Below are 24,727 nucleotides of genomic sequence, written 5' to 3' on the forward strand. Positions count from 1 at the left end.
CTACAGTGTGCCATGTATACACAACACAGCCTCGCTCTCACACACACTACTACACAGTGCCATGTATACACAACACAGCCTCCCTCTCACACACACTACTACACAGTGACATGTATACACAGCACAGACAGCAGCAGTGCCAGCCTCCCCCTCTCTCTCACACACACACTACTACACAGTGACATGTATACACAGCACAGACAGCAGCAGTGCCAGCCTCCCTCTCACACACACTACTACACAGTGACATGTATGCACAGCACAGACAGCAGCAGCAGTGCCAGCCTCCCTCTCACACACACTACTACACAGTGACATGTATGCACAGCACAGACAGTAGCATTGCCAACCTCTCTCTCACTCACACACACACTACTACACAGTGAGATGTATACACAGCACAGACAGCAGCAGTGCCAGCCTCCCCCTCTCTCTCTCACACACTATAACACCAGAATATGTATAAGAAGCACATATTGGTTAAAGGCACTTTTGGTGCCTACCTCCCCTAAAAAACAGAGCATGATATGTATATACAGCACAAGTGCAGGTCAGTAGTATCACCCCACAGTAATTGAGCTATAAAAAATCCCTGTTTTAATTATAAAATGCTTCCAATGAGCAGCTAGACTAAGGCACGTGTTCTGGGTCATTGTATAAGACAGTACAGGTCCAACTGCTGTCATGGACGGCTCTTCCACCAAACCGCTGCCAGAGATTGCTGGGCTCCTTAGTCCGTTTAAGGCAAATTAAAGGAAAGCACGTGATTTATTAGAGCAGTCAGAGGTACTGGGTGACGTCTCTTGTGTTCCCTCTACTTAAGTGCTCAGCGAAACAGCAATAATGATGATAACGATGGCGACAAAAACGGAGACGCAGATTGCGATGTATAACTTCTTCTGCAGGGAGACACACAGAATCATTAGAGTCCCCACATACCCAGAAACCACAAATATTCAGCCCTTTTACCATCTCTCTCTCTCTCTCCACCCCCTGCCAGTCCCCTGTTTGTCCACACCAGGTTACCCTCAACGCACCTTCCTGGCCTTGTGTTTGTTCTCCACGGCTTGTACCAGCTGCTTCTGAGCTTTCTCCACATAATCTGCTGAATGGAAAATGTTCTTCTCAATATTATCGATCATCTCACCCTAAAACAAAGAGGCAAATGGTATACAAGAGGTGATAGCCTTTAAAGGAAACATCCGATACTCAGGGTTTAGAATGGATATCTCCTCTCTAGAGGTCCAGCAACCTTCTCCCTTTCATTTTTCTAAATCTTTGTTAAGACAAATAAACAAAAGGCAATAAACAAATCAAATTAACCTTCTCCATCAGATGTTCCGATCCATCAGATCTTCAGCACAAAATATACTGTATGGCAGCCTGGGGGAGGTTATTGCCTCATTTTCTAAACCCCTTCATTACAAAAGAAGAAAAACTGCTAGTGAAACTGCTCAAATTACTAAAGGGGTGTGGAAGTTTTTCTATTTTCCATTTTTTTTCTATTATTAAAAGCGATATGAAAGTTAAAATGAATTGGATGATTCAGACAGATTTAAGACATTTTTAAATTCACTTCTATTATCAAATTTACTTTTTTCTCTTGGTATCCTTTGTTGAAAATGCAATACTGGGAGCAAGCTGCTTATTGGTGGCTACAAACATATGAATCTGGTCATTGTCTCATCTGATGTATTCAGCTAGCTCCTAGTAGCGTATTGCTGCTTTGTGTGTTTATGTAAGCAATAGTGTGACAACAAAATGCTTTATTAGAACATTTTATGTCTGCACATTTAGTGTCCCTTTAAGATGATCTGTTTTTGTCTCCTTTGTTACAACTCTACCATGAAACCTGCCTCGAGCACTAGATTGCAGCATTCGGGTTGACTCCAATCCTGATCCCATATATTGGCTCCTGAACCATGTTTTACAAGTAATAATATTTCCGCATTGGGAAAAGTTCAGATCGGTTCTGAGCAGATAACAGGAAAATCCTGCAGACGATGCATGCGCAGCAATGGCTGCGGTGACTACAATCCTCCCAACCACAGGTTTTACACTTTATTTTGGCAACAAAATAGACACATCAAGCTCAACATACAAAGGGTGTTGATAAAGTACAAAAACGGACTGTCCGACATATCAGAGCGATTCAAATTTTGGAATACTGCCAGTTATCTGGTGCATGCGCAGGACACTCAAACAGTCACAAAATTCCATTTGGATGTATATATCTCAATATATGGTCTAGCTTAATTAAAGGGACAGTCTAGAAAAGAAAAAAAAAAAAACTTTCATGATTCAAATAGGGCATGTAATTTTAAACAACTTTCCAATGTACTTTTATCACCAATTTTGCTTTGTTCTCTTGGTATTCTTAGTTGAAAGCTAAACCTAGGAGGTTCATATGATAATTTCTAAGACAGCCTCTTATCTGAATGCATTTTGACAGTGCAAGTGTTAAAACAACTGAGATTAGGGGGCAACCTGCAGAGGCTTAGATACCAGGTAATCACAGAGGTAAAAAGTATATTAATATAACTGTTGGTTATGCAAAAAGTAAATTTATGCTTACCTGATAAATTAATTTCTTTTACGATATGACAAGTCCACGGATTTCATCCTTACTTTACGCCTCCTGGTCAGCAGGAGGAGGCAAAGAGCTCCACAGCAGAGCTGTATATATAGCTCCTCCCTTTCCTCCCACTAGAGTCATTCGACCGAAGTTAGGAAGAGAAAGGAAAAGCCAAAGCTGCAGAGGTGACTGAAGTTTGACAAAAATAAGTAAATACCTGTCTTAAAAATGACAGGGTGGGCCATGGACTCGTCATATCGTAAAAGAAATAAATTTATCAGGTAAGCATAAATTTCCTTTTCTTTTACAAGATATGACGAGTTCACGGATTTCATCCTTACTTATGGGATTCAATACCAAAGCATTAGGACACGGGTGAAAGGGAGGGACAAGACAGGAACCTAAACTGAAGGCACCACTGCTTGAAGAACCTTTCTCCCAAAACCAGCCTCAGAAGAAGCAAAAGTATCAAATTTGAAAAATTTGGAAAAAGTGTGAAGAGACGACCAAATTGCAGCCTTGCAAATCTGTTCAACAGAAGCATAGTTTTTAAATGCCCATGAAGAAGCCACAGCCTTAGTAGAATGAGCCGTAATTCTTTCAGGAGGCTGCTGTCCAGCAGTCTCATATGCCAGACGGATGATACTCTTCAGCCAAAAAGAAAGAGGTAGCCTTAATTTTCTAGCCCCTACGCTTTCCAGAAAAAACAACAAATAATGAAGATGATTGACGAAATTCTTTATTCGCCTGCAAGTAAAACTTCAAGGCACGGACCACGTCCAAGTTATGTAACTGACGCTCCTTCTTAGAAGAAGGATTAGGACACAAGGAAGGAACAACAATTTCTTGATTAATATTCTTATTAGAAACAACCCTAGGAAGGAAACCAGGCTTGGTACGTAACACCACCTTATCAGAATGGAAAATAAGATAAAGAGAAACACATTGTAATGCTGAAAGCTCAAACTCTGCGAGCAGAAGAAATGGCAACCAAAAATAAAACTTTCCAAGATAACAACTTAATATCTATGGAATGCATGGGTTCAAACGGAGCCCCTTGAAGAACAATAATAACTAAATTCAAACTCCAAGGTGGAGCAATAGGTCTAAACACAGGCACAGGAACATCTGCCAGACGTTTGTGTAGAAAAATAGACAAAGCAGAAATCTGTCTCCTTAAGGAACTTGCTGACAACCCTTTCTCCAATCCTTCTCGGAGAAAAGATAAAATCCTAGGAATCCTAACTCTACTCCATGAGTAGCCCTTGGATTCGCACCAATAAGGATACATACGCCATATCTTATGGGAAATCTTTCTGGTAACAGGCTTACGTGCCTGAATCAAGGTATCAATGACCGAATCAGAGAACCCTCGCTTAGATAAAATCAAGCGTTCAAGCTCCAAGCAGTCAGCTGCAAAGAAATTAAATTCGGATGATGGAAGGGTCCCTGAATGAGAAGGTCCTGCCTCAATGGAAGCTTCCACAGTGGCAGAGAGGACATGTCCACCAGATCGGCATAACAAATCCTGCGAGGCCACGCAGGAGCGATGAGAATCACCGAAGCCCTCTCCTGTTTGATCCGAGCAATCACCTGGGAGAGGAGAGCAAACGGTGGAAACGCATAAGCTAGGTTGGTTGAACGACCAAGGCACTGCCAAGGCATCTTAAATTTCACCTGAGGATCCCTGGACCTGGATCCGTATCTCAGGAGCTTGGCATTCTGACGAGATGCCATAAGATCAAGCTCCGGTCTGCCCCATCTGAGAATCAGAGTGGTAAAGACCTCTAATGGAGTTCCCATTCCCCCAGATGAAACTTCTGTCTGCTCAAAAAATCTGCTTCCCTGTTGAACACACCTGGGATGTAGATTGCTGACAGATAACAAGAGTGAGCCTCCGCCCCACCAAATTATCTTGGATACTTCTGTCATCGCTAAGGAACTCCTTGTTCCTCCCTGATGATTGATGTAAGCCACAGTCGTGATGTTGTCCGACTGAAACCAGATGAATTTGGCCGAAGCCAACTGAGGTCAAGCCTGAAGCGCATTGAATATTGCTCTCAACTCCAGAATATTGATTGGAAGTAGGGACTCCGACCGAGTCCACACACCCTGAGCATTCAGGGATTTCCAGACCCAACCTATTAGACCGGCGACCGTTGTCACTATCACCCATGAGGGTATGCGGAAGCACGTCCCTTGGGACAGATGACCCTGCGACAACCACCAAAGAAGAGAGTCTCTTGTCTCCTGATCCAGATCTATCTGAGGAGACAAATTTGCATAATCTCCATTCCACTGTCTGAGCATGCTCAGTTGTAGAGGTCTGAGATGAAAACGAGCAAACGGAATGATGTCCATTGCCACCACCATCAATCCAATTACCTCCATGCACTGAGCGACTGATGCCCGAGGACTGGACTGAAGGGCTCGGCATGTATTCAGAATCTTTAACTTTCTGAATTCCGTCAAGAAAATTTTCATGGATATAGAATCTATTAGAGTTCCCAGGAAAGGAACCATTGTCTGTGGAATTAGTGAACTCTTTTCTAGATTCACCTTCCACCCGTGAGTCTTAGAAAAGGACAGAACCATGTCTGTATGAGATTTTGTCAGTTGATAAGACAACGCCTGGATCAGAATATCTTCCAGATAAGGCGCCACTGCAATGCCCCTCTTTTTTGGGATCCATGAAAAGATTTGAGTAAAACCCCTGCCCCTGTACTGGAACGGGACAAATTACTCCCATAGTGGAGAGGTCTTTTACACAACGTAAGAACGCCTCTCTTTTTATCTGGTCTACAGATAATCGTGAAAGAAGGAACCTTCCCCTTGGGAAGGAATTTTTGAACTCCAGCTGATACCCATGAGACACGATTTCCAGTTTCCAGGGTTCCTGAACGTCTCTTATCCAAGCCTGGACAAAGAGAGAAAGTCTGCCCCCTACTAGATCCTGTCCCGGATCGGGGTCTGACCCTTCCTGCCGACTTTGTAGCAGTAGCAGGGTGCTAGGATTGTCAACCCCTGTACCAAAACTGGTTGGGTCTCCAAGCAGACCTTTTTCGAAAGGAACAAAAATTACTCTGTCACCCCTTCTGTTCAGATTCCCTATTCTGAGGGGGGAAATGACCTTACCCTCCGAGAGGTCAGAAACAAACTCCTTCAAGTCAGACTCGAACAGGGTCCTCCCCTTGTAAGGAATAGTCAAAGGCGTAGAATTAGCGGACACATCTGCAGATCAAAAATTCAACCATAAGTCACTGCGAGCTAAGATGGAAAATCCCGCACTCTTAGTCGCCAACCTGGTAACTGCAAGAAAATATCAGAAACTTAATAACTGAAAACAGCTAAGTTAAGAGTTGTAATAATTGTGTGCTGCCGTTCCATCTGGAGTCACAAAGGATGAATGCACACCAAAGAACAGCAGTCAGGTCCTAATAAAAAGGACCCTTACTGTCCCCTGAACTGTTAGAACTGAGAATATTTACTTTATTGAACAAAAGCAAATTTCAATAAAGGGTTTAAAAGGAAACGGGATTTTCACATAGGGAGCGATACTGTTTCTTTAATGAAATACATATGTCTGTATTGGGTACTTGTAAAGCACGGCAAACCACCCGCAAGGGTCTCAAGGCGCTGCTCATGGTATCTCTGAAAAGCCAACCTATTCCTGAGTGCAGTTGTGTCCTCCACATCACAAAGGATGAATAAACATAGAAACAGTTGAAATACATTTGCAAACTGAATGTAGAAAAAAGTTACTTCCCCTTTAAATCTTAAGCAACTTATTATGCTGGACACAAGTAGAAAGTGTGTACATATAAATAGTTGAAATACAGTTGCAAACTGAATGTAGAAAAAAGTTACTTCCCCTTTAAATCTTAAAACTTATTCTGGACACTAGTAGCAAGTGTGTCATCCACATCACAAAGGATGAATAAACACAAACATTTGAAATACCGTTGCCTTCTCTTTAAATATCTTAAAGCAACTTATCATGCATTAGAGGAAGAATATAGAAAACACAGGACTGTTTCTTTAATTCTATGTAATAAAGAAAAAAACAGATAAAAAACAGTGTACTGTTCCTGTGCAAGCATTGTGTGCTTCTGACATTAATTAGTAAGTCGACAGTGCTGGACCAACTGAAACTCAGCCTGAGATAAAAGTGCCCAAGCCAGTCTAACAATTAGAGAGTATGAACATCGTCTGTACACACGATGTATCTCTAGTACCGAGAAATATCTAAGAGAAACGCTCTACCCTCCGGTTACATAATGGAGGTAGGGAGCGCATGAATGTATAGCTCCGCCCCTCGTGGGCGTGACAACTATCCACTCCTGGTCGCTATTGTTATTGCTCCCGGTCGTTTAGTATAATAACAAACCGCAAGGGTTCTGGCTAGCATTGAAAACACTGAGACATGTTGCTCCCGAGAACAAAATTTCATAGTACACAATAAAATGGTCTCCACAAGGCTCCGCCCATCATGGGCTTAATCTCATGCAGTTCCCAGTCATTCTTTACTAACTACGCCACAGTGAACGGTCTCCTACACTTGGAGTTAATCTTAGTTACCGTTCAAATAAAACATAACCTCTCACTCCCCACTGAAAATAATTCACCCCCTGAACTCCTCGGTTGCTTAAGAGGAGAGTTAGCGGAGCCGTCAGAGCATGGGAACAAGTTTGGCTACAGCTATACTTCTTTACCACAGCTCAGCCCAACAGAGTGTTCATAATGTTAAAATAAACCTAATAATAAATGACGCAGCTGTCAGCATTTACACAATACCAGGCTGCCCCACATCATCCTTTAGCCCCTGCTAGGGAAAAACGTTAAGAAGGTCTCTCCTTTAAAATATAGGAGATCTTACCCAATAAGTAAAGTGCTCCACTTCTCTGCGATCTATGTCAGTGATCCAGAATAAAAAGGTCAGCACTTACCTCAAATGCTGTGCGACAGCATGGCATCCATCAGGGATTCCAGAGGTCCTCTCCCTCCCATAGCCCTGTGGAAAGAGATCAGCCCGAGTTAAAAGTGCTCAGGCTATAGGAGGCGCAGTGAGAATTATGTCCCACCAGTTCCTATTGCCTGAAAGCTACCAGATGCTTCTCTTTTAGTATTGAAGAGACTGATCTGGTCTAGGCTACACCCCAGCACAAAGCAGCACTCAGAGGCACTACTTTAAAAATAATAAAATCTTGATTGAAGAAAATAAACTAACACCTCACTTTGCCAGCTCCTATCTTACCAACACAGGCAACGAGAATGACTGGGGTGGGAGGGAAGGGAGGAGCTATATATACAGCTCTGCTGTGGTGCTCCTTGCCTCCTCCTGCTGACCAGGAGGAATAATCCCATAAGGATGAAATCCGTGGACTCGTCATATCTTGTAAAAGAAACTAGGGAATGGGTAATAAAGGGATTATCTATCTTTTAAAACAATAACAATTCTGGTGTAGACTGTCCCTTTAAACCTATAGTCAGTGTAGTATAGTCCCTCAGCAGGAGGTGAGACAGACATTTACATACGTATATGTATTTGATAGATACGTGATATCCAGAAAACTGAAATCATGACAGCAACATCAAGAAGTGGCATTTTACAATCACACTCTTAAAAAGGGACATTAAACACTTTGAGATGGTAATATAAAATGATAAATCGTATATATAAAAAAAAAAAAAAAAAAAACAAAAAAAAAAAAACCACAACCACTCTGCAATATACTTCCATTATTTATTTTGTCCCCTTTTAATGTAACTCCATTCTGAAATTGAGAGCTTTTCAGTTCCTGTTAGAAATGGAAGTGCAGAGCACTGTTATAATCCACACAGCCATTGGCTGTACACTCTAGTGACCTATTTATAATGGTCCCTAATTGGCCACCACAGAGAAGGTAACCTAATTACTGTACCCATTTTTTTCTTTTGTAATTCAGAAAGAGCATACAATTTTAAGCAACTTTCTAATTTACTCCTATTATCAATTTTTCTTCGTTCTCTTGCTATCATTATTTGAAAAAGAAGGCATCTAAGCTTTTTTTTGGTTTCAGTACTCTGGACAGCACTTTTTTATTGGTGGATGAATTTATCCATCAATCAGCAAGGACAACCCAGGTTGTTCACCAAAAATGGGCCGGCATCTAAACTTACATTCTTGCATTTCAAATAAAGATACCAAGAGAATGAAGAAAATTTGATAATAGAAGTAAATTAGAAAGTTGCTTAAAATTTCATGCTCTATCTGAATCACGAAAGAAAAATTTTGGGTACAGTGTCCCATAAGTTACAACATGGCAGTTCCCATTGTTTTATAGACACTAAAACTTTACACTTATTTTGTCACTATTTAATAAGCTAATGAAACCTTACAAACTAATCTTTTCTTTGCATCATTCTATCTAGCATTTGTTTAGCGTTTATTGTCCCTTTATCTTTGTTTTTATTTCATACTCACATTTTCGGTACAGTAGGAACTGGATTTCTCTTGCCAATCGCATTGTTGTGATTAAGAGTTAAGCATTTGTCATTGTTTGGTTAAAAGCGTAATATTCTTACACTTCTAGAAATGCAGAAAAGAGAAATCCCATTCTGTACAGTGAGAGTGAGGTTTGGAAATATTGGTTTGTATAATGTGTTTTCGAAGGTTTGTACAGTGCGTTCTGTAACTTTGGACTCTCCGCCACTTAGCAATTACACGATTTACAGTGTGAGAACTGGTCAAGTTCAGTTAGTTATAGGAGATAAGCTGTACCAACTTTCTTCTAACAGAAACCTGCAGTGTTTCTTCTTATGGAAATTAATTTCCCGCACTGTTTAGAGAGAATGTGCATTGAAAAATAAAGTTTGCATGGTCACTGAAACAGTGAGGAAAACATAACTACAGCGTAATAATCAGTATAGATTTGCTATAGGCAACAGATTGTAACAATGTTAAAATGTATACAGAACAGTGTTCCCTACAGAACATAATACCAGCCGGGTGTCATTATGAAGTAGCCGGTGGAAACAGCGCAATATCTTCTAATATTGCACCATTGTCTGCTATTCAAAGCACAAACGAGTTGTATAATTAACAGAAGTGCATTTAATGATCATTTGTGCAATACTTGTTTACATTTTAGCAAATGATAAGCTAAAATTAGATCATTTAACATTTTTATTACACTACAGCTTGAACATAACTGTGTTTAAAGAAGGTAAAGGAACCGTAAAGTCAAGAATAGCAGGGTTTACAACAATGTATAACATTGCTACAAACTTATTGTAAACACTGCTGCTATAGAGTGCTAGAGAGACATGTGAATGCTCTTAAAGGGACATTTAAAACTAAAATGCTAGATAGAATAATGCATTCAAAGAAAAGATTAGTCTGAGAATAACAAGTAGATGTATTTTTAGAGTTTTATTAGTTGCTTAAATATTGACAAAATAAGTGTAAAGTTTTAGTGTCTATAACAATGGGAGCTGCCATGTTGTAACTTAGGTTACCTTTTCTGCTGTAGCTAATTAGGGACCGTTATAAATAGGTCACTAGAGTGTGCAGCCAATGGCTGTGTGACATATAACAGTGCTCTGCACTTCCAATTCTAACAGCAACTGAAAAGCTCTCAATTTCAGAAATGAATTACAGGAAAAGGGGACAAAATAAATAATGAAAGTATATTGTAGAGGTGTTTTATATATACAATTTGATTTTATATTACAATAGCAAAGTATTTATAATATCCCTTTAACTCTACAAAGGTATGTTTTTCAACAAGACACAGCAGAAAATTAACATAAGCAATGGGTTAAACATAAAAAAACCATCTAGCCTACAATGTCCCTTTAAGAACATTATGTATATTCAAAAGATGAATTCTTATTTGACAATGTGAGTGTATTTTTAATATTAGTCTGTTCCCTTTGCTCCTCTTTAAATCTGTAGTGTTCTAACTGAGAACACGTAGTACAAAAACAAGCAGTTTACACAACAATATTGTTGTCAACAAAAGATTTATTTCAGCAGCAAAATGAGGTCTTCAAACTATTAGCGGCAATTATAGTTCTGGGAATAACAGTGCTTTAGTGCATTATTTATTAAACCAAAAATCACAAATCACAGAAACTTCCATCTTACAATATATCTGGCAAAAAGAAAATGTATGCTTACCTGATAAATTTATTTTTTGACACGATGAGTCCACGGATCATCTGAATTACTAATGTGATATTCACCTCCTGGTCAGCAGGAGGCGGCAAAGAGCACCACAGCAAAGCTGTTAAATAGCTCCTCCCTTACCTCCTACTCCAGTCATTCGACCGAAGTTAAGGAAAGAAAAACCAAGGTGCAGAGGCGTCTGAAGTTTATAATAATTAACAACCTGTCTACAAGAACAGGGCAGGCCGTGGACTCATCGTGTCATTGTGTTTGCAAATCTGTTCCACAAAAGCTTCATTTTTGAATGCCCATGAGGAAGCAACAGCCCTAGTGGAATGAGCCGTAACCCTCTCGGGAGGCTGCTGTCCAGCAGTCTCATATGCAAAACATGATACTCTTCAGCCAAAGAGAAGTAGCCGTAGCTCTCTGTCCCTTACGTTTTCATGAGAAAACCACAAACAAAGAAGAAGACTGACGAAAGTCCTTAGTCGCCTGCAGGAAAAACTTTAAAGCACGGACCACGTCCAAATTGTGCAGAAGACGTTCCTTCCTTGTGTCCTAATCCTCCTCCTCAGAAGGAACAACAACCTCCTGATTAATGTTCCGATTAGAAACAACCTTAGGAAGAAATCCTAATCTAGTACGTAAAACAACCTTATCTGAATGGAAAATAAGGTAAGGAGACTAGTACTGCAATGCCGAGAGCTCTGACACTCTGCGAGCAGAAGAAATAGCCACAAGAATAAAACTTTCCAAGTTAACAACTTAATATCTAAGAAATGCATAGGCTCAAACAGAGCCCCTTGAAAAACTCTGTGAACTAAGTTCAGACTCCATGGAGGAGTAACTGGCTTGAACACAGGCCTGATCTTGACCAAGGCTTAACAAAATGATTGAACATCTGGGACATCTGCCAGACGTTTATGTAACAAAATAGTTAAGGCAGAGATCTGATCCTTTAGGGAACTTGACGATAAACCCTTTCTCCAAACCCTCTAGGAGAAAGGACAAAATTCTAAGAATTCTAACTCTACTCCATAAGTAGCCCTTGGATTCACACCAATAGAGAAATTTACGCCAGATCTTATGGTAAAATCTTCTAGTTACAGGCTGATGAGCCTGAATCATGGTCTCTATGACCGAATCAGAAAACCCCCGCTTGGATAAAATTAAACATTTAATCTCCAAGCAGTCAGCTTCAGAGAAACTAGATTTGGATGAAGAAAGGGCCCCTGAATCAGAAGGTCCTTCATCAATGGAAATCTCCAAGGTGGCAGATGCCATCTCCACCAGATCTGTATATCATCCTGCGAGGCCAGGCCGGTGCTATGAGGATCACCAAAGCCCTCTCCTGTTTGATTTGCGCAGTTACCCGAGGAAAAATAACAAAAGGAGGAAATAGGTATGCTAGACTGCAGGTACAAAGGACCGCCAGAGCATCTATCAGTTCTGCCTGGGGGTCCCTGGACCTCGACCCGTATCTCGTGAGCTTGGCATTCTGTTGGGATGCCATGAAATCCAATACCGGCTGACCCCACTTGAGAATCAGGTTGGAGAACACTTCCGAATGGAGTTCCCCGGATGAAAGGTCTGCCTGCTTAAGAAATCCGCCTCCCAATTGTCCACCCCTGGGATGAGGATTGCTGACAGACAGCAAGAGTGAGCTTCCGCCCACTGTATTACTTTGGTTACCTCGGTCAACGCTAAGGAACTCCTCGTTCCTCCCTGATGACTGATGTAAGCCACGGAAGTTTATGTTGTCCGACTGGATAAACCGGACCGCGGCTAACTGGGACCAGGCCAAAAGAACTTTAGATCGCCCTCAGCTCCGGAATGTTTATAGGAAGAACAGACACTGGCTGAGTCCAAACCCCCTGAACCCTTAGGGAGCCCCAGACTGCTCCCCACACTAGAAGGCTGGCGACTGTTGTCACAATCACCCAAATGGTATTCAAAGTCAACCACCACTGAAGAGAATCCCTTGTCTCCTGCAGCAGTAGTATTCGAGGAGACAAATCCGTATACTCTCCGTTCCATTGTCTGAGCTTGTTTAACTGCAGAGGATTGAGATGGAACCGAGCAAACAGGATGATGTTTGTCACACCATCAGCCCGATTACCTCCATGTACTGAGCCACTGATGGCCGAGGAGTGGACTGAAGGACTAGACAAGTATCAATAATTTTTGATTTCCTGACTTCTGTCAGAAAAATCTACATTGATATGGAATCTATTATGGTTCCCAAGAAAGTTACCCTTGTGCTTGGGACTAAGGAACGCTTTTCCAAATTTACATTCCACCCGTGAGATCGCAGGAAGGATAACACCATGTCTGTGTGAAATCTTGCTTGCTGTAAGAATGGCGCCTGGACTAGGATGTCGTCCAGACAGCAAGGCAAACCTTAAAAACTACACATGAATGTACGCGTCCCTTAAAGTGATGGTAAATTTGCCTCCATAACTTTACATATTTTGAAAGCTCTTGTCATTACTAGCATATTGATCTGCTTATTTATTTCAAAACTCAAACTTCTAAAAATCAGCGTTTTTTTCAGGCTCCGTTACCTGATTTTATACAGCCCCTGTCAGAGATTTTCAGAGTGTAGTATTTGATTGGCATCTCTTTCAACCAATAGGAGCCTCACCATGCACCCCATGGATTTTACTCACAGCACGCTCCCGTGCTTGTAACTCTGCCTGGAAGTGCAACTGCGCAACTCAATACGCTATTTGCGCAACTAAAACAGTGAGGCCGCTAACGGGTACAGGTATTTAGTTGCGCAAATAGCGTATTGAGTTGCGCATGCACAGTTGCATTTCCAGGCAGAGTTACAAGCACAGGAGCGTGCTGTGAGTAAAATCCATGGGGCGCATGGTGAGGCTCCTATTGGCTGAAAGAGATGCCAATCAAATACTACACTCTGAAAATCTCTGACAGGGGCTGTATAAAATCAGGTAACGAAGCCTGAAAAAAACACTGATTTTTAGAAGTTTGAGTTTTGAAATAAATAAGCAGATCAATATGCTAGTAATGACAAGAGCTTTCAAAATATGTAAAGTTATGGAGGCAAATTTACCATCACTTTAAATCTGAACTGAGAAATTATTTGTTGTTTTTTGGGGAACCACAAACCGATTGGGATTAAAAAAGAAAAAACATAATTTATGTAAGAACTTACCTGATAAATTCATTTCTTTCATATTAGCAAGAGTCCATGAGCTAGTGACGTATGGGATATACATTCCTACCAGGAGGGGCAAAGTTTCCCAAACCTCAAAATGCCTATAAATACACCCCTCACCACACCCACAAATCAGTTTAACGAATAGCCAAGAAGTGGGGTGATAAGAAAAAAAGTGCGAAAGCATAAAAAATAAGGAATTGGAATAATTGTGCTTTATACAAAAAAATCATAACCACCACAAAAAAGGGTGGGCCTCATGGACTCTTGCTAATATGAAAGAAATGAATTTATCAGTTAAGTTCTTACATAAATTATGTTTTCTTTCATGTAATTAGCAAGAGTCCATGAGCTAGTGACGTATGGGATAATGAATACCCAAGATGTGGATCTTCCACGCAAGAGTCACTAGAGAGGGAGGGATAAAATAAAGACAGCCAATTCCGCTGAAAAATAATCCACACCCAAAACAAAGTTTAAATCTTATAATTGAAAATATAAGCAGAAGAATCAAACTGAAAAAGCTGCCTGAAGTACTTTTCTACCAAAGACTGCTTCTGAGGAAGAAAACACATCAAAATGGTAGAATTTAGTAAAAGTATGCAAAGAAGACCAAGTTGCTGCTTTGCAAATCTGAACAACCGAAGCTTCATTCCTAAATGCCCAGGAAGTAGAGACTGACCTAGTTGAATGAGCTGTAATCATTTGAGGCGGAGTTCTACCCGACTCAACATAAGCATGATGAATCAAAGACTTTAACCACGATGGCAAAGAAATGGCAGAAGCCTTCTGACCTTCCCTTGAACCAGAAAAGATAACAAATAGACTAGAAGTCTTCAGGAAATCTTAGTAGCTTCAACATAATATTTCAAAGCTCTAACTACATCCAAAGAATGCAACAATCTTTCCTTAGAGATCTTACCACCTCCATGGGAGGCAAAGTTTGTAAAACTGATTTGTGGGTGTGGTGAGGGGTGTATTTATAGGCATTTTGAGGTTTGGGAAACTTTGCCCCTCCTGGTAGGAATGTATATCCCATACGTCACTAGCTCATGGACTCTTGCTAATTACATGAAAGAAACCCTGTTCCTGTATTGGAACTGGAACAAACACTTCCAGGTCTGAGAGGTCTCCTACGCAGTGTAAGAACGCCTCTCTTCTTGTTAGATAATCTTGAAAGCAGAAATCTGCCTCTGGGAGGAAAACTTTTGAACTCTAAAGTCTAAAGAGAGACCATTCCCCTGGATGAAATGTCTGTCTGCTCAGAAAATCCACTTCCCAGTTGTCCACACCCGGAATGTGGATCGCTGAGAGCGAACAATTATGAGTCTCTGCCCATTCCAGAATCTGAGATACTTTCCTCATTGCTAGGGAGCTTCTCGTCCCCCCCCTGGTGGTTTATGTAAGCCACCAAGGTAATGTTGTCCAATTGGGACGACCCCAGAGGGGGCCAAGCCCTCCGAGCATCGAATACCGCTCGAAGTTCCAAATTGGGGTGCCAGAAAGGCACAAGGCAGATGGACAAACGGCTCCCCATCCTGATAGACTCGCATCCATGGTTACAATCTGGCCACAGATGTCCTGGAGGATGTCTGTAGGGCTAGACAGTTGGACACCAGCTTGCAACGTCTCTGGTCTGTCAAAAATATCTTCATTGCTGAAGAATCTATTTAACTACACCCTGTTGCTGGGGACCAATGAACTCTTTCCTTAGTTTATCTTCCACCCGTGGAACGGAAAGGAGAAGATCTCTCGTCTGATCCACCGCCAGACTGTAGGACGAAGCCTGGACAAGGTTATCATCCAGATACGGCTCCACTGCAATCCCGCTGGCTCTCGCTACTGCGAGAAGAGCTCCCAGAACCTTTGTAAAGACTTTTTTGGGTGGTCGCCAGACCAAATGAAGGGCCACAAACTGGAAGTGCTGGTTCAGGAAGGCGAACCTTAGAAATTTGAAGTGATCCTTGTGGATTGGAACATGAAGGTAAGCATCATTCAAGTCTATAGTCTTCATGAATTGCCCCTCTTGAACCAGGGGCAAAATTTACCTTAACATCTCCATCTTGAACGATGGAACTGACAGAAACTTATTTAGGGCCTTTAGGTCCAGAATTGGACGAAACGTGCCCTCCTCCTTTGGGACCACGAAAAGGTTTGATTAATACCCCAGACCTCTTTGTGCCGGAGGGACTGGGACGATTAGCCCGAGAGATCCCTCACACACCCCAGGAAGGACTCTTTTCTGGTCTTGAAGAGATGTTTGACAGGAGGAACCTACCTCTGGGCGGATACGATTATTTGAAGCCTATCCTGTACCCCTGGGTGACGACCTCCAGGTCCTAAGGATCTGTAACGTCTCTCCCCTCCAGGCCTCCGCAAAAAGAGATAGTCTGCCCCCAACCTGGTCCAAGGACGGGTCGTGGGCCGCCCCTTCATGCCAACTTTGACTCAGCAGGCTTTTTGTACTACTTGGACTTGTCCCAAGAGTTTGCTGTCTTTCTTATCCTGAGGTAAGGAGAAACCCTTGCCACCAGTGATTCTAGATATTATAGAATCCAGGCCTGGGCCAAACAAAACCTTCCCTTTGAATGGTAGGGAAAGTAAGCGAGACTTAAACGTCATGTCAACAGACCATTATTTTAGCCACAGAGCCCTGCGGGCTAAAACAGAAAACCCTTATGTCGTAGCATTCGATCCAAAAACTCATCACAAGTGGAGTCTCCACCTCGACCATTGCTGATAGTGCGTCACACCAGTAGGTAGCCGCACCCGCCACTACAGCGACTGCCGGTTGGAACACGGACCCCGTCAGTTGGAACATCTACAGTAACATGGACTCCATCTTTTTATCCATGGGTTCCTTAAAAGAGGAGCTATCCTCAAGCGGAATGGTCGTTCTCTTAGCGAGTGTGGAGATAGCACCATCCACCTTAGGGACGGTTCCCCACAGTTCAAGCTGCGCGTCCAGAACGAGGATAAGCTTCTTAAAAGAAGATGAGGGAGAAAAGGACGAACCCAGTTTCTCCCATTCATTCTTAATAATGTTCGCCATTTTGATAGGAACCGGGAAGGCCTGGGGCACTACCCTGTCCTCATAAACCCTATCCAGTTTAGAGATCAAAGGTTCCTCCGGGAGTTTCGGTTCCGGGACCTTTAGCAGAAAACCTAAAATGCTCCATCTTGAATTTGAAATTTGTTTCCTCCGCAGACAGAGGCCTAGAAGCAACCAATTCAGCTTTTGTCTCCTCTGAACGCAGTTCGAGAAAGAGGAAGTTACAGAGGCCACACCCAGTCACATGGAGTGTCATGCAGGACCGCCCCTGCACTTAAGAGAGAGACGCGCCAAAAAAAGCCCGCCTAAATCTCTCTCTAACACACAGACAGAGCCTCATCTCACACAAGTGCAGCAGAAACACAAACAATATTATGCATAATAAAATCCCCCCTGTCCCATAACCCCCTTCCGAGTTTATTACCCTAGATTCTATACAGATAAAAGGAGTCACACTGTGACCCTGTCTTCTTGCGTTTTATATATATATATATATATATATATATATATATATATATTTATATTATTATGAAACGATCTTACCAGAATCAACGCCGTGGAACAGGAACACGGCCCTTCAAGTGCGACAGGTTAGTAGCGTCGCTCCTGATATGAACTAGAGAGAAGAAAAGCAGGCAGCGAAACTCGTCAACGCGGATTGCTTAAGAAACTGTTAATATGAGTCGGGATGGTTTCGCAGAAGAACTCACCCTGCATCTCCGGACTCTAACTTTCACCCATGCTCTCACTGAGAGGCTGACAGGACTACTTAAAACTCTAGCCCCATTGTGAAGAGTACTACCCTCCATAAGAGACTACTCTGAATCTTCTGACACTTCTCTGCCAACCTCCTGTGACAAAAGGCAAAGAATGACTGGGGGATGAGGGGAGTGGTGGAGGTATTTAAGCCTTTGGCTGGGGTGTCTTTGCCTCCTCCTGGTGGCCAGGTTCTTAATTCCCACAAGTGATGAATGAAGCAGTGGACTCTCCCCCCATTAAGATCGACAGTAGGTTTAATACATAAATGACAAAGAAGATTTGTACAAGTCTTAAAAAAAAAAAAAAAAAAAAAAAAAAAAAAAAAAAAACGGTTATAGCTGATTCTTCTGTTTGTAAACAAACTCTCACCTGCGCCTCCACTTCCATAGCCAGATACATGAACATTTCATGCAGATCCATGATGCTTTTCTCCAGTTTGACAATCTCTTCATGTCGAGCTTCAATCTCATTAAGAGCTTGTTTAGTAACCTGTGTGTCCTTCAGGATCTGCAGAGAAAAACCTTGTACTGTATCAACCGAGCCCCGTCCTCTGGCAAACACCGCCACAAGCTCCTCCCCCAGAGTGTGGCGATAAACCTCTCTCTCCCCCCCCCACCCCATGTATACAGACGTGATGAATCAGACACACACAGCATCTAGTCACCCCCCCATGTATACAGATGTGATGCATCAGACACACACAGCATCTAGTCACCCCCCCCCCATGTATACAGACGTGATGCATCAGACACACACAGCATCTAGTCACCCCCCCCCATGTATACAGACGTGATGCATCAGACACACACAGCATCTAGCCAACCCCCCCCCATGTATACAGACGTGATGCAGACACACACAGCATCTAGTCAACCCCCCCCCCATGTATACAGACGTGATGCATCAGAAACACACAGCATCTAGTCACCCCCCCATGTATACAGATGTGATGCATCAGACACACACAGCATCTAGTCACCCCCCCCATGTATACAGACGTGATGCATCAGACACACACAGCATCTAGCCAACCCCCCCCATGTATACAGACGTGATGCAGACACGCACAGCATCTTGTCACCCCCCCCCATGTATACAGACGTGATGCATCAGACACGCACAGCATCTAGTCAACCCCCCCCATGTATACAGACGTGATGCATCAGACACACACAACATCTAGTCCCCCCCCCCATGTATACAGACGTGATGCATCAGACACACACAGCATCTAGTCACCCCCCCATGTATACAGACGTGATGCATCAGACACGCACAGCATCTAGTCAACCCCCCCCATGTATACAGACGTGATGCATCAGACACACACAACATCTAGTCCCCCCCCCCATGTATACAGACGTGATGCATCAGACACACACAGCATCTAGTCACCCCCCCATGTATACAGACGTGATGCATCAGACACGCACAGCATCTAGTCAACCCCCCCCATGTATACAGACGTGATGCATCAGACACACACAGCATCTAGTCACCCCCCCCATGTATACAGACGTGATGCATCAGACACGCACAGCATCTAGTCAACCCCCCCCATGTATACAGACGTGATGCATCAGAAACACACAGCATCTAGTCACCCCCCCCCCATGTATACAGACGTGATGCATCAGACACACACAGCATCTAGTCACCCCCCCATGTATACAGACGTGATGCATCAGACACACACAGCATCTAGTCACCCCCCCCATGTATACAGACGTGATGCATCAGACACACACAGCATCTAGTCACCCCCCCCATGTATACAGACGTGATGCATCAGACACACACAGCATCTAGTCACCCCCCCCATGTATACAGACGTGATGCATCAGACACACACAGCATCTAGTCACCCCCCCCATGTATACAGACGTGATGCATCAGACACACACAGCATCTAGTCACCCCCCCATGTATACAGACGTGATGCATCAGACACACACAGCATCTAGTCACCCCCCCCATGTATACAGACGTGATGCATCAGTCACCCCCCCCCCATGTATACAGACGTGATGCATCAGACACACACAGCATCTAGTCACCCCCCCCCCCATGTATACAGACGTGATGCATCAGACACACACAGCATCTAGTCACCCCCCCATGTATACAGACGTGATGCATCAGACACACAACATCTAGTCACCCCCCCCCATGTATACAGACGTGATGCATCAGACACACACAGCATCTAGTCACCCCCCATGTATACAGACGTGATGCATCAGACACACACAGCATCTAGTCCCCCCCCCATGTATACAGACGTGATGCATCAGACACACACAGCATCTAGTCCCCCCCCCATGTATACAGACGTGATGCATCAGACACACACAGCATCTAGTCACCCCCCCATGTATACAGACGTGATGCATCAGACACACACAGCATCTAGTCACCCCCCCATGTATACAGACGTGATGCATCAGACACACACAGCATCTAGTCACCCCCCCCATGTATACAGACGTGATGCATCAGACACACACAGCATCTAGTCACCCCCCCCATGTATACAGACGTGATGAATCAGACATACACAGCATCTAGTCACCCCCCCCATGTATACAGACGTGATGCATCAGACACACACAGCATCTAGTCACCCCCCCCATGTATACAGACGTGATGCATCAGTCACCCCCCCCCATGTATACAGACGTGATGCATCAGACACACACAGCATCTAGTCACCCCCCCCATGTATACAGACGTGATGCATCAGACACACACAGCATCTAGTCACCCCCCCATGTATACAGACGTGATGCATCAGACACACACAGCATCTAGTCACCCCCCCATGTATACAGACGTGATGCATCAGACACACACAGCATCTAGTCACCCCCCCATGTATACAGACGTGATGCATCAGACACACACAACATCTAGTCACCCCCCCCCCCATGTATACAGACGTGATGCATCAGACACGCACAGCATCTAGTCACCCCCCCCCCATGTATACAGACGTGATGCATCAGACACGCACAGCATCTAGTCACCCCCCCCCATGTATACAGACGTGATGCATCAGACACACACAGCATCTAGTCACCCCCCCCATGTATACAGACGTGATGCATCAGACACACACAGCATCTAGTCACCCCCCCCCCCCATATACAGACGTGATGCATCAGACACACACAGCATCTAGTCACCCCCCCCCCATGTATACAGACGTGATGCATCAGACACACACAGCATCTAGTCACCCCCCCCCATGTATACAGACGTGATGCATCAGACACACACAGCATCTAGTCACCCCCCCCCATGTATACAGACGTGATGCATCAGACACACACAGCATCTAGTCACCCCCCCATGTATACAGACGTGATGCATCAGACACACACAGCATCTAGTCAACCCCCCCCCATGTATACAGACGTGATGCATCAGACACACACAACATCTAGTCACCCCCCCCCATGTATACAGACGTGATGCATCAGACACACACAGCATCTAGTCACCCCCCCATGTATACAGACGTGATGCATCAGACACACACAGCATCTAGTCACCCCCCCCCCCATGTATACAGACGTGATGCATCAGACACACACAGCATCTAGTCACCCCCCATGTATACAGACGTGATGCATCAGACACGCACAGCATCTAGTCACCCCCCCCCATGTATACAGACGTGATGCAGACACACACAGCATCTAGTCACCCCCCCCATGTATACAGACGTGATAAATCAGACACACACAGCATCTAGTCACCCCCCCCATGTATACAGACGTGATGCATCAGACACACACAGCATCTAGTCACCCCCCATGTATACAGACGTGATGCATCAGACACGCACAGCATCTAGTCACCCCCCCCCCATGTATACAGACGTGATGCAGACACACACAGCATCTAGTCACCCCCCATGTATACAGACGTGATGCATCAGACACACACAGCATCTAGTCAACACCCCCCATGTATACAGACGTGATGCATCAGACACACACAACATCTAGTCACCCCCCCCCCATGTATACAGACGTGATGCATCAGACACACACAACATCTAGTCACCCCCCCCCCATGTATACAGACGTGATGCATCAGACACACACAGCATCTAGTCACCCCCCCATGTATACAGACGTGATGCATCAGACACACACAGCATCTAGTCACCCCCCCATGTATACAGACGTGATGCATCAGACACACACAGCATCTAGTCACCCCCCCATGTATACAGACGTGATGCATCAGACACACACAGCATCTAGTCACCCCCCCATGTATACAGACGTGATGCATCAGACACACACAGCATCTAGTCACCCCCCCCCCCATGTATACAGACGTGATGCATCAGACACACACAGCATCTAGTCACCCCCCCCCCATGTATACAGACGTGATGCATCAGACACACACAGCATCTAGTCACCCCCCCCCATGTATACAGACGTGATGCATCAGACACACACAGCATCTAGTCACCCCCCCCCATGTATACAGACGTGATGCATCAGACACACACAGCATCTAGTCACCCCCCATGTATACAGACGTGATGCATCAGACACACACAGCATCTAGTCACCCCCCCCATGTATACAGACGTGATGCATCAGACACACACAGCATCTAGTCACCCCCCCCATGTATACAGACGTGATGCATCAGACACACACAGCATCTAGTCACCCCCCCATGTATACAGACGTGATGCATCAGACACACACAGCATCTAGTCACCCCCCCATGTATACAGACGTGATGCATCAGACACACACAGCATCTAGTCACCCCCCCCATGTATACAGACATGATGCTCCTTACATTGCACGTGAATACATCAGTCTGGCCGCTCTCCAGCATCTCGTCAAACTGTTCGTCTGTAACACTGTGTCCAGCTGTCAAACAACAAGAGGTTACTTTGTGCTATGGACCTTCCCAGCTACCCTCAAAGCTTAGATCCTATATGGAAGTTTTATTATTATCCCAGCACTTCATGCTACTGATTTCTAGCTCAAAGGGACAGTCTACACCAGCATTTTTATTGTTTAAAAATATAGATAATCCCTTTATTACCCATTCCCCAGTTTTGCATAACCAACACAGTTATATTAATGTACTTTTTACCTCTGTAATTACCTTGTATCTAAGCCTCAGCAGACTGCCCCCTTATTTCAGTTCTTTTGACCAACTTGTATTTTAGCCAATCAGTGTAAAAAAGATTTAAACAGTCAGCACTGCAGGGGTATAAAAGCTCTTGGATTTATGGGATCTTCCTCTAGACTCTGAGCAAATGTCATATGGGGAGGAGCGCCTTATCGGCTTATACCCACAGATTGGAGAACACAAAAGATAATTTAAATAAAAACTTTTTATTTTTCTATTTCAATTTAATAGCAACTTTGTGTGTTAAAATTACAGAGGCCACTATGAATAAAATGGAGCTTAAGTAAAACAAAATATAATTAATCAATTAAAATAATTAATCAATTAAAAAATAATCCGTATGGTTGGCCAACCTATTAAATGTGGACTTAGAGATATAAATTCAATCTTCAATCATATCAAAATACAAGATAGAGATATAAATTCAAAGTCCACATTTAATAGGTTGGCCAACCATACGGATTATTTTGGGCTACATAAAAAGATTTTAATTAATTTAATTGATTAATTAGATTTTGTTTTACTTAAGCTCCATTTTATTCATAGTGGGCTCTGTAATTTTAACACACAAAGTTGCTATTAAATTGAAATAGAAAAATAAAAAGTTTTTATTTAAATTATCTTTTGTGTTCTCCAATCTGTGGGTATAAGCCGATAAGGCGCTCCTGGGTTTATACAAACCCTCCCCCCATATTTTAGCCAATCAGTGCCCTCTCACAAGTAACTCCACGAACGTGAACACAATGCTATCTATATAGCACACATGAACTAACGCCCTATAGCTGTGAAAAACTGTCAAAGGCATTCAGATAAGAGGCGGCCTTCAAGGGCTTAGAAATTATCATATAAGACTAAATAGGTTTAGCTTATAACTAATACCACCAAGAGAACAAAGCAAATTTGATGATAAAAGTAAATTGGAAATTTGTTTAAAATCACATGCCCTATCTTAATAATTAAAAGGTCATTCTGACTAGACTGTCCCTTTAAAAAGGGACTTTAAACTACTGAGTACAACTACAGTAGCGGTTACTACTCATAATGATAGTTTTTCCTATCTTCAAAGTCATTCGATTATTTTAACCCATTAAAAGTATCAGTTAGCGGAGCTCTGCGTCTTCACCCTGGGCGTCGCCATCTTGGAGTTTATATTTGTTACATAACTTTAAAACTGCAAAAATGTAACGATTCCTTTCTCTTTTACGTGAGCTACACTGAAGTGAAAGGTAAAGCTGTCAAAAAGCCAGTAACATCTCCAATCTGTGAAAGCTCACTGCTTCTGTCATATGATGTAACAATACTCTACAAGATGGTGGCGCTCTGTATAAGATGAAGAGCTTTACCAACTGGATTCTGTAATCAGAACGGCGTTCACAGGGGTGAATAGGTGAATAGCTGTACCCAGCAGGTTAATGTCCCTTTAATTTATATTAAGCACATCCATTGCCTTTATGTTCCCATAAATCCCCCACCCACCACCTGCTAAACACCATGCCCATATTCCTACATATCCCACCGCTTCCTAGCTTTCCTATGTTGTTACTACAACCTCTCACAGCATCATAACTACTCTGCCACAGCACTGCCCCCCAACCACAGCAACAAACATCTCTGCTTCACTACAAAATATAAGATGCTCCAAGGTCCCAATTTGTTCTAAGCCTCTAATTGCAATTCTTTCTCTTACTGATCTGTAGCTGCCGTTTAATCCTCTTCACGTTGCTCTCTCTGTAATGGCTTTGAAATGTGTTACACTGATTGAGAAGGTCGATGAACTGCTGAGAAAGGACGCCGTGCTATAAAAGAGAGAGCATGTTACAAATACCAACATAAGGA

General features: G+C 43.2%; 1 protein-coding gene across 1 annotated transcript in view; it reads right to left on the reverse strand.

The window, feature by feature from the left end:
• Positions 1-457: 457 nt before the first annotated feature.
• The window catches only part of STX4 (syntaxin 4), a 66,283-nt gene continuing 42,013 nt past the window's right edge, over positions 458-24,727 (reverse strand). Inside the window, exons 6-10 of the mRNA XM_053694114.1 lie at positions 24,579-24,687; positions 22,550-22,623; positions 18,086-18,223; positions 1,038-1,148; positions 458-899 (exon numbers count right to left, since the gene is read on the reverse strand). Coding sequence (XP_053550089.1) covers positions 819-899; positions 1,038-1,148; positions 18,086-18,223; positions 22,550-22,623; positions 24,579-24,687 — 513 coding nt within the window. The 3' untranslated portion in view covers positions 458-818. The remainder of the gene's footprint in view (positions 900-1,037; positions 1,149-18,085; positions 18,224-22,549; positions 22,624-24,578; positions 24,688-24,727) is intronic.

The sequence above is a fragment of the Bombina bombina genome, chromosome 11 (assembly GCF_027579735.1).
Source record: "Bombina bombina isolate aBomBom1 chromosome 11, aBomBom1.pri, whole genome shotgun sequence".
Classification (NCBI taxonomy): Eukaryota; Metazoa; Chordata; class Amphibia; order Anura; family Bombinatoridae; genus Bombina; species Bombina bombina.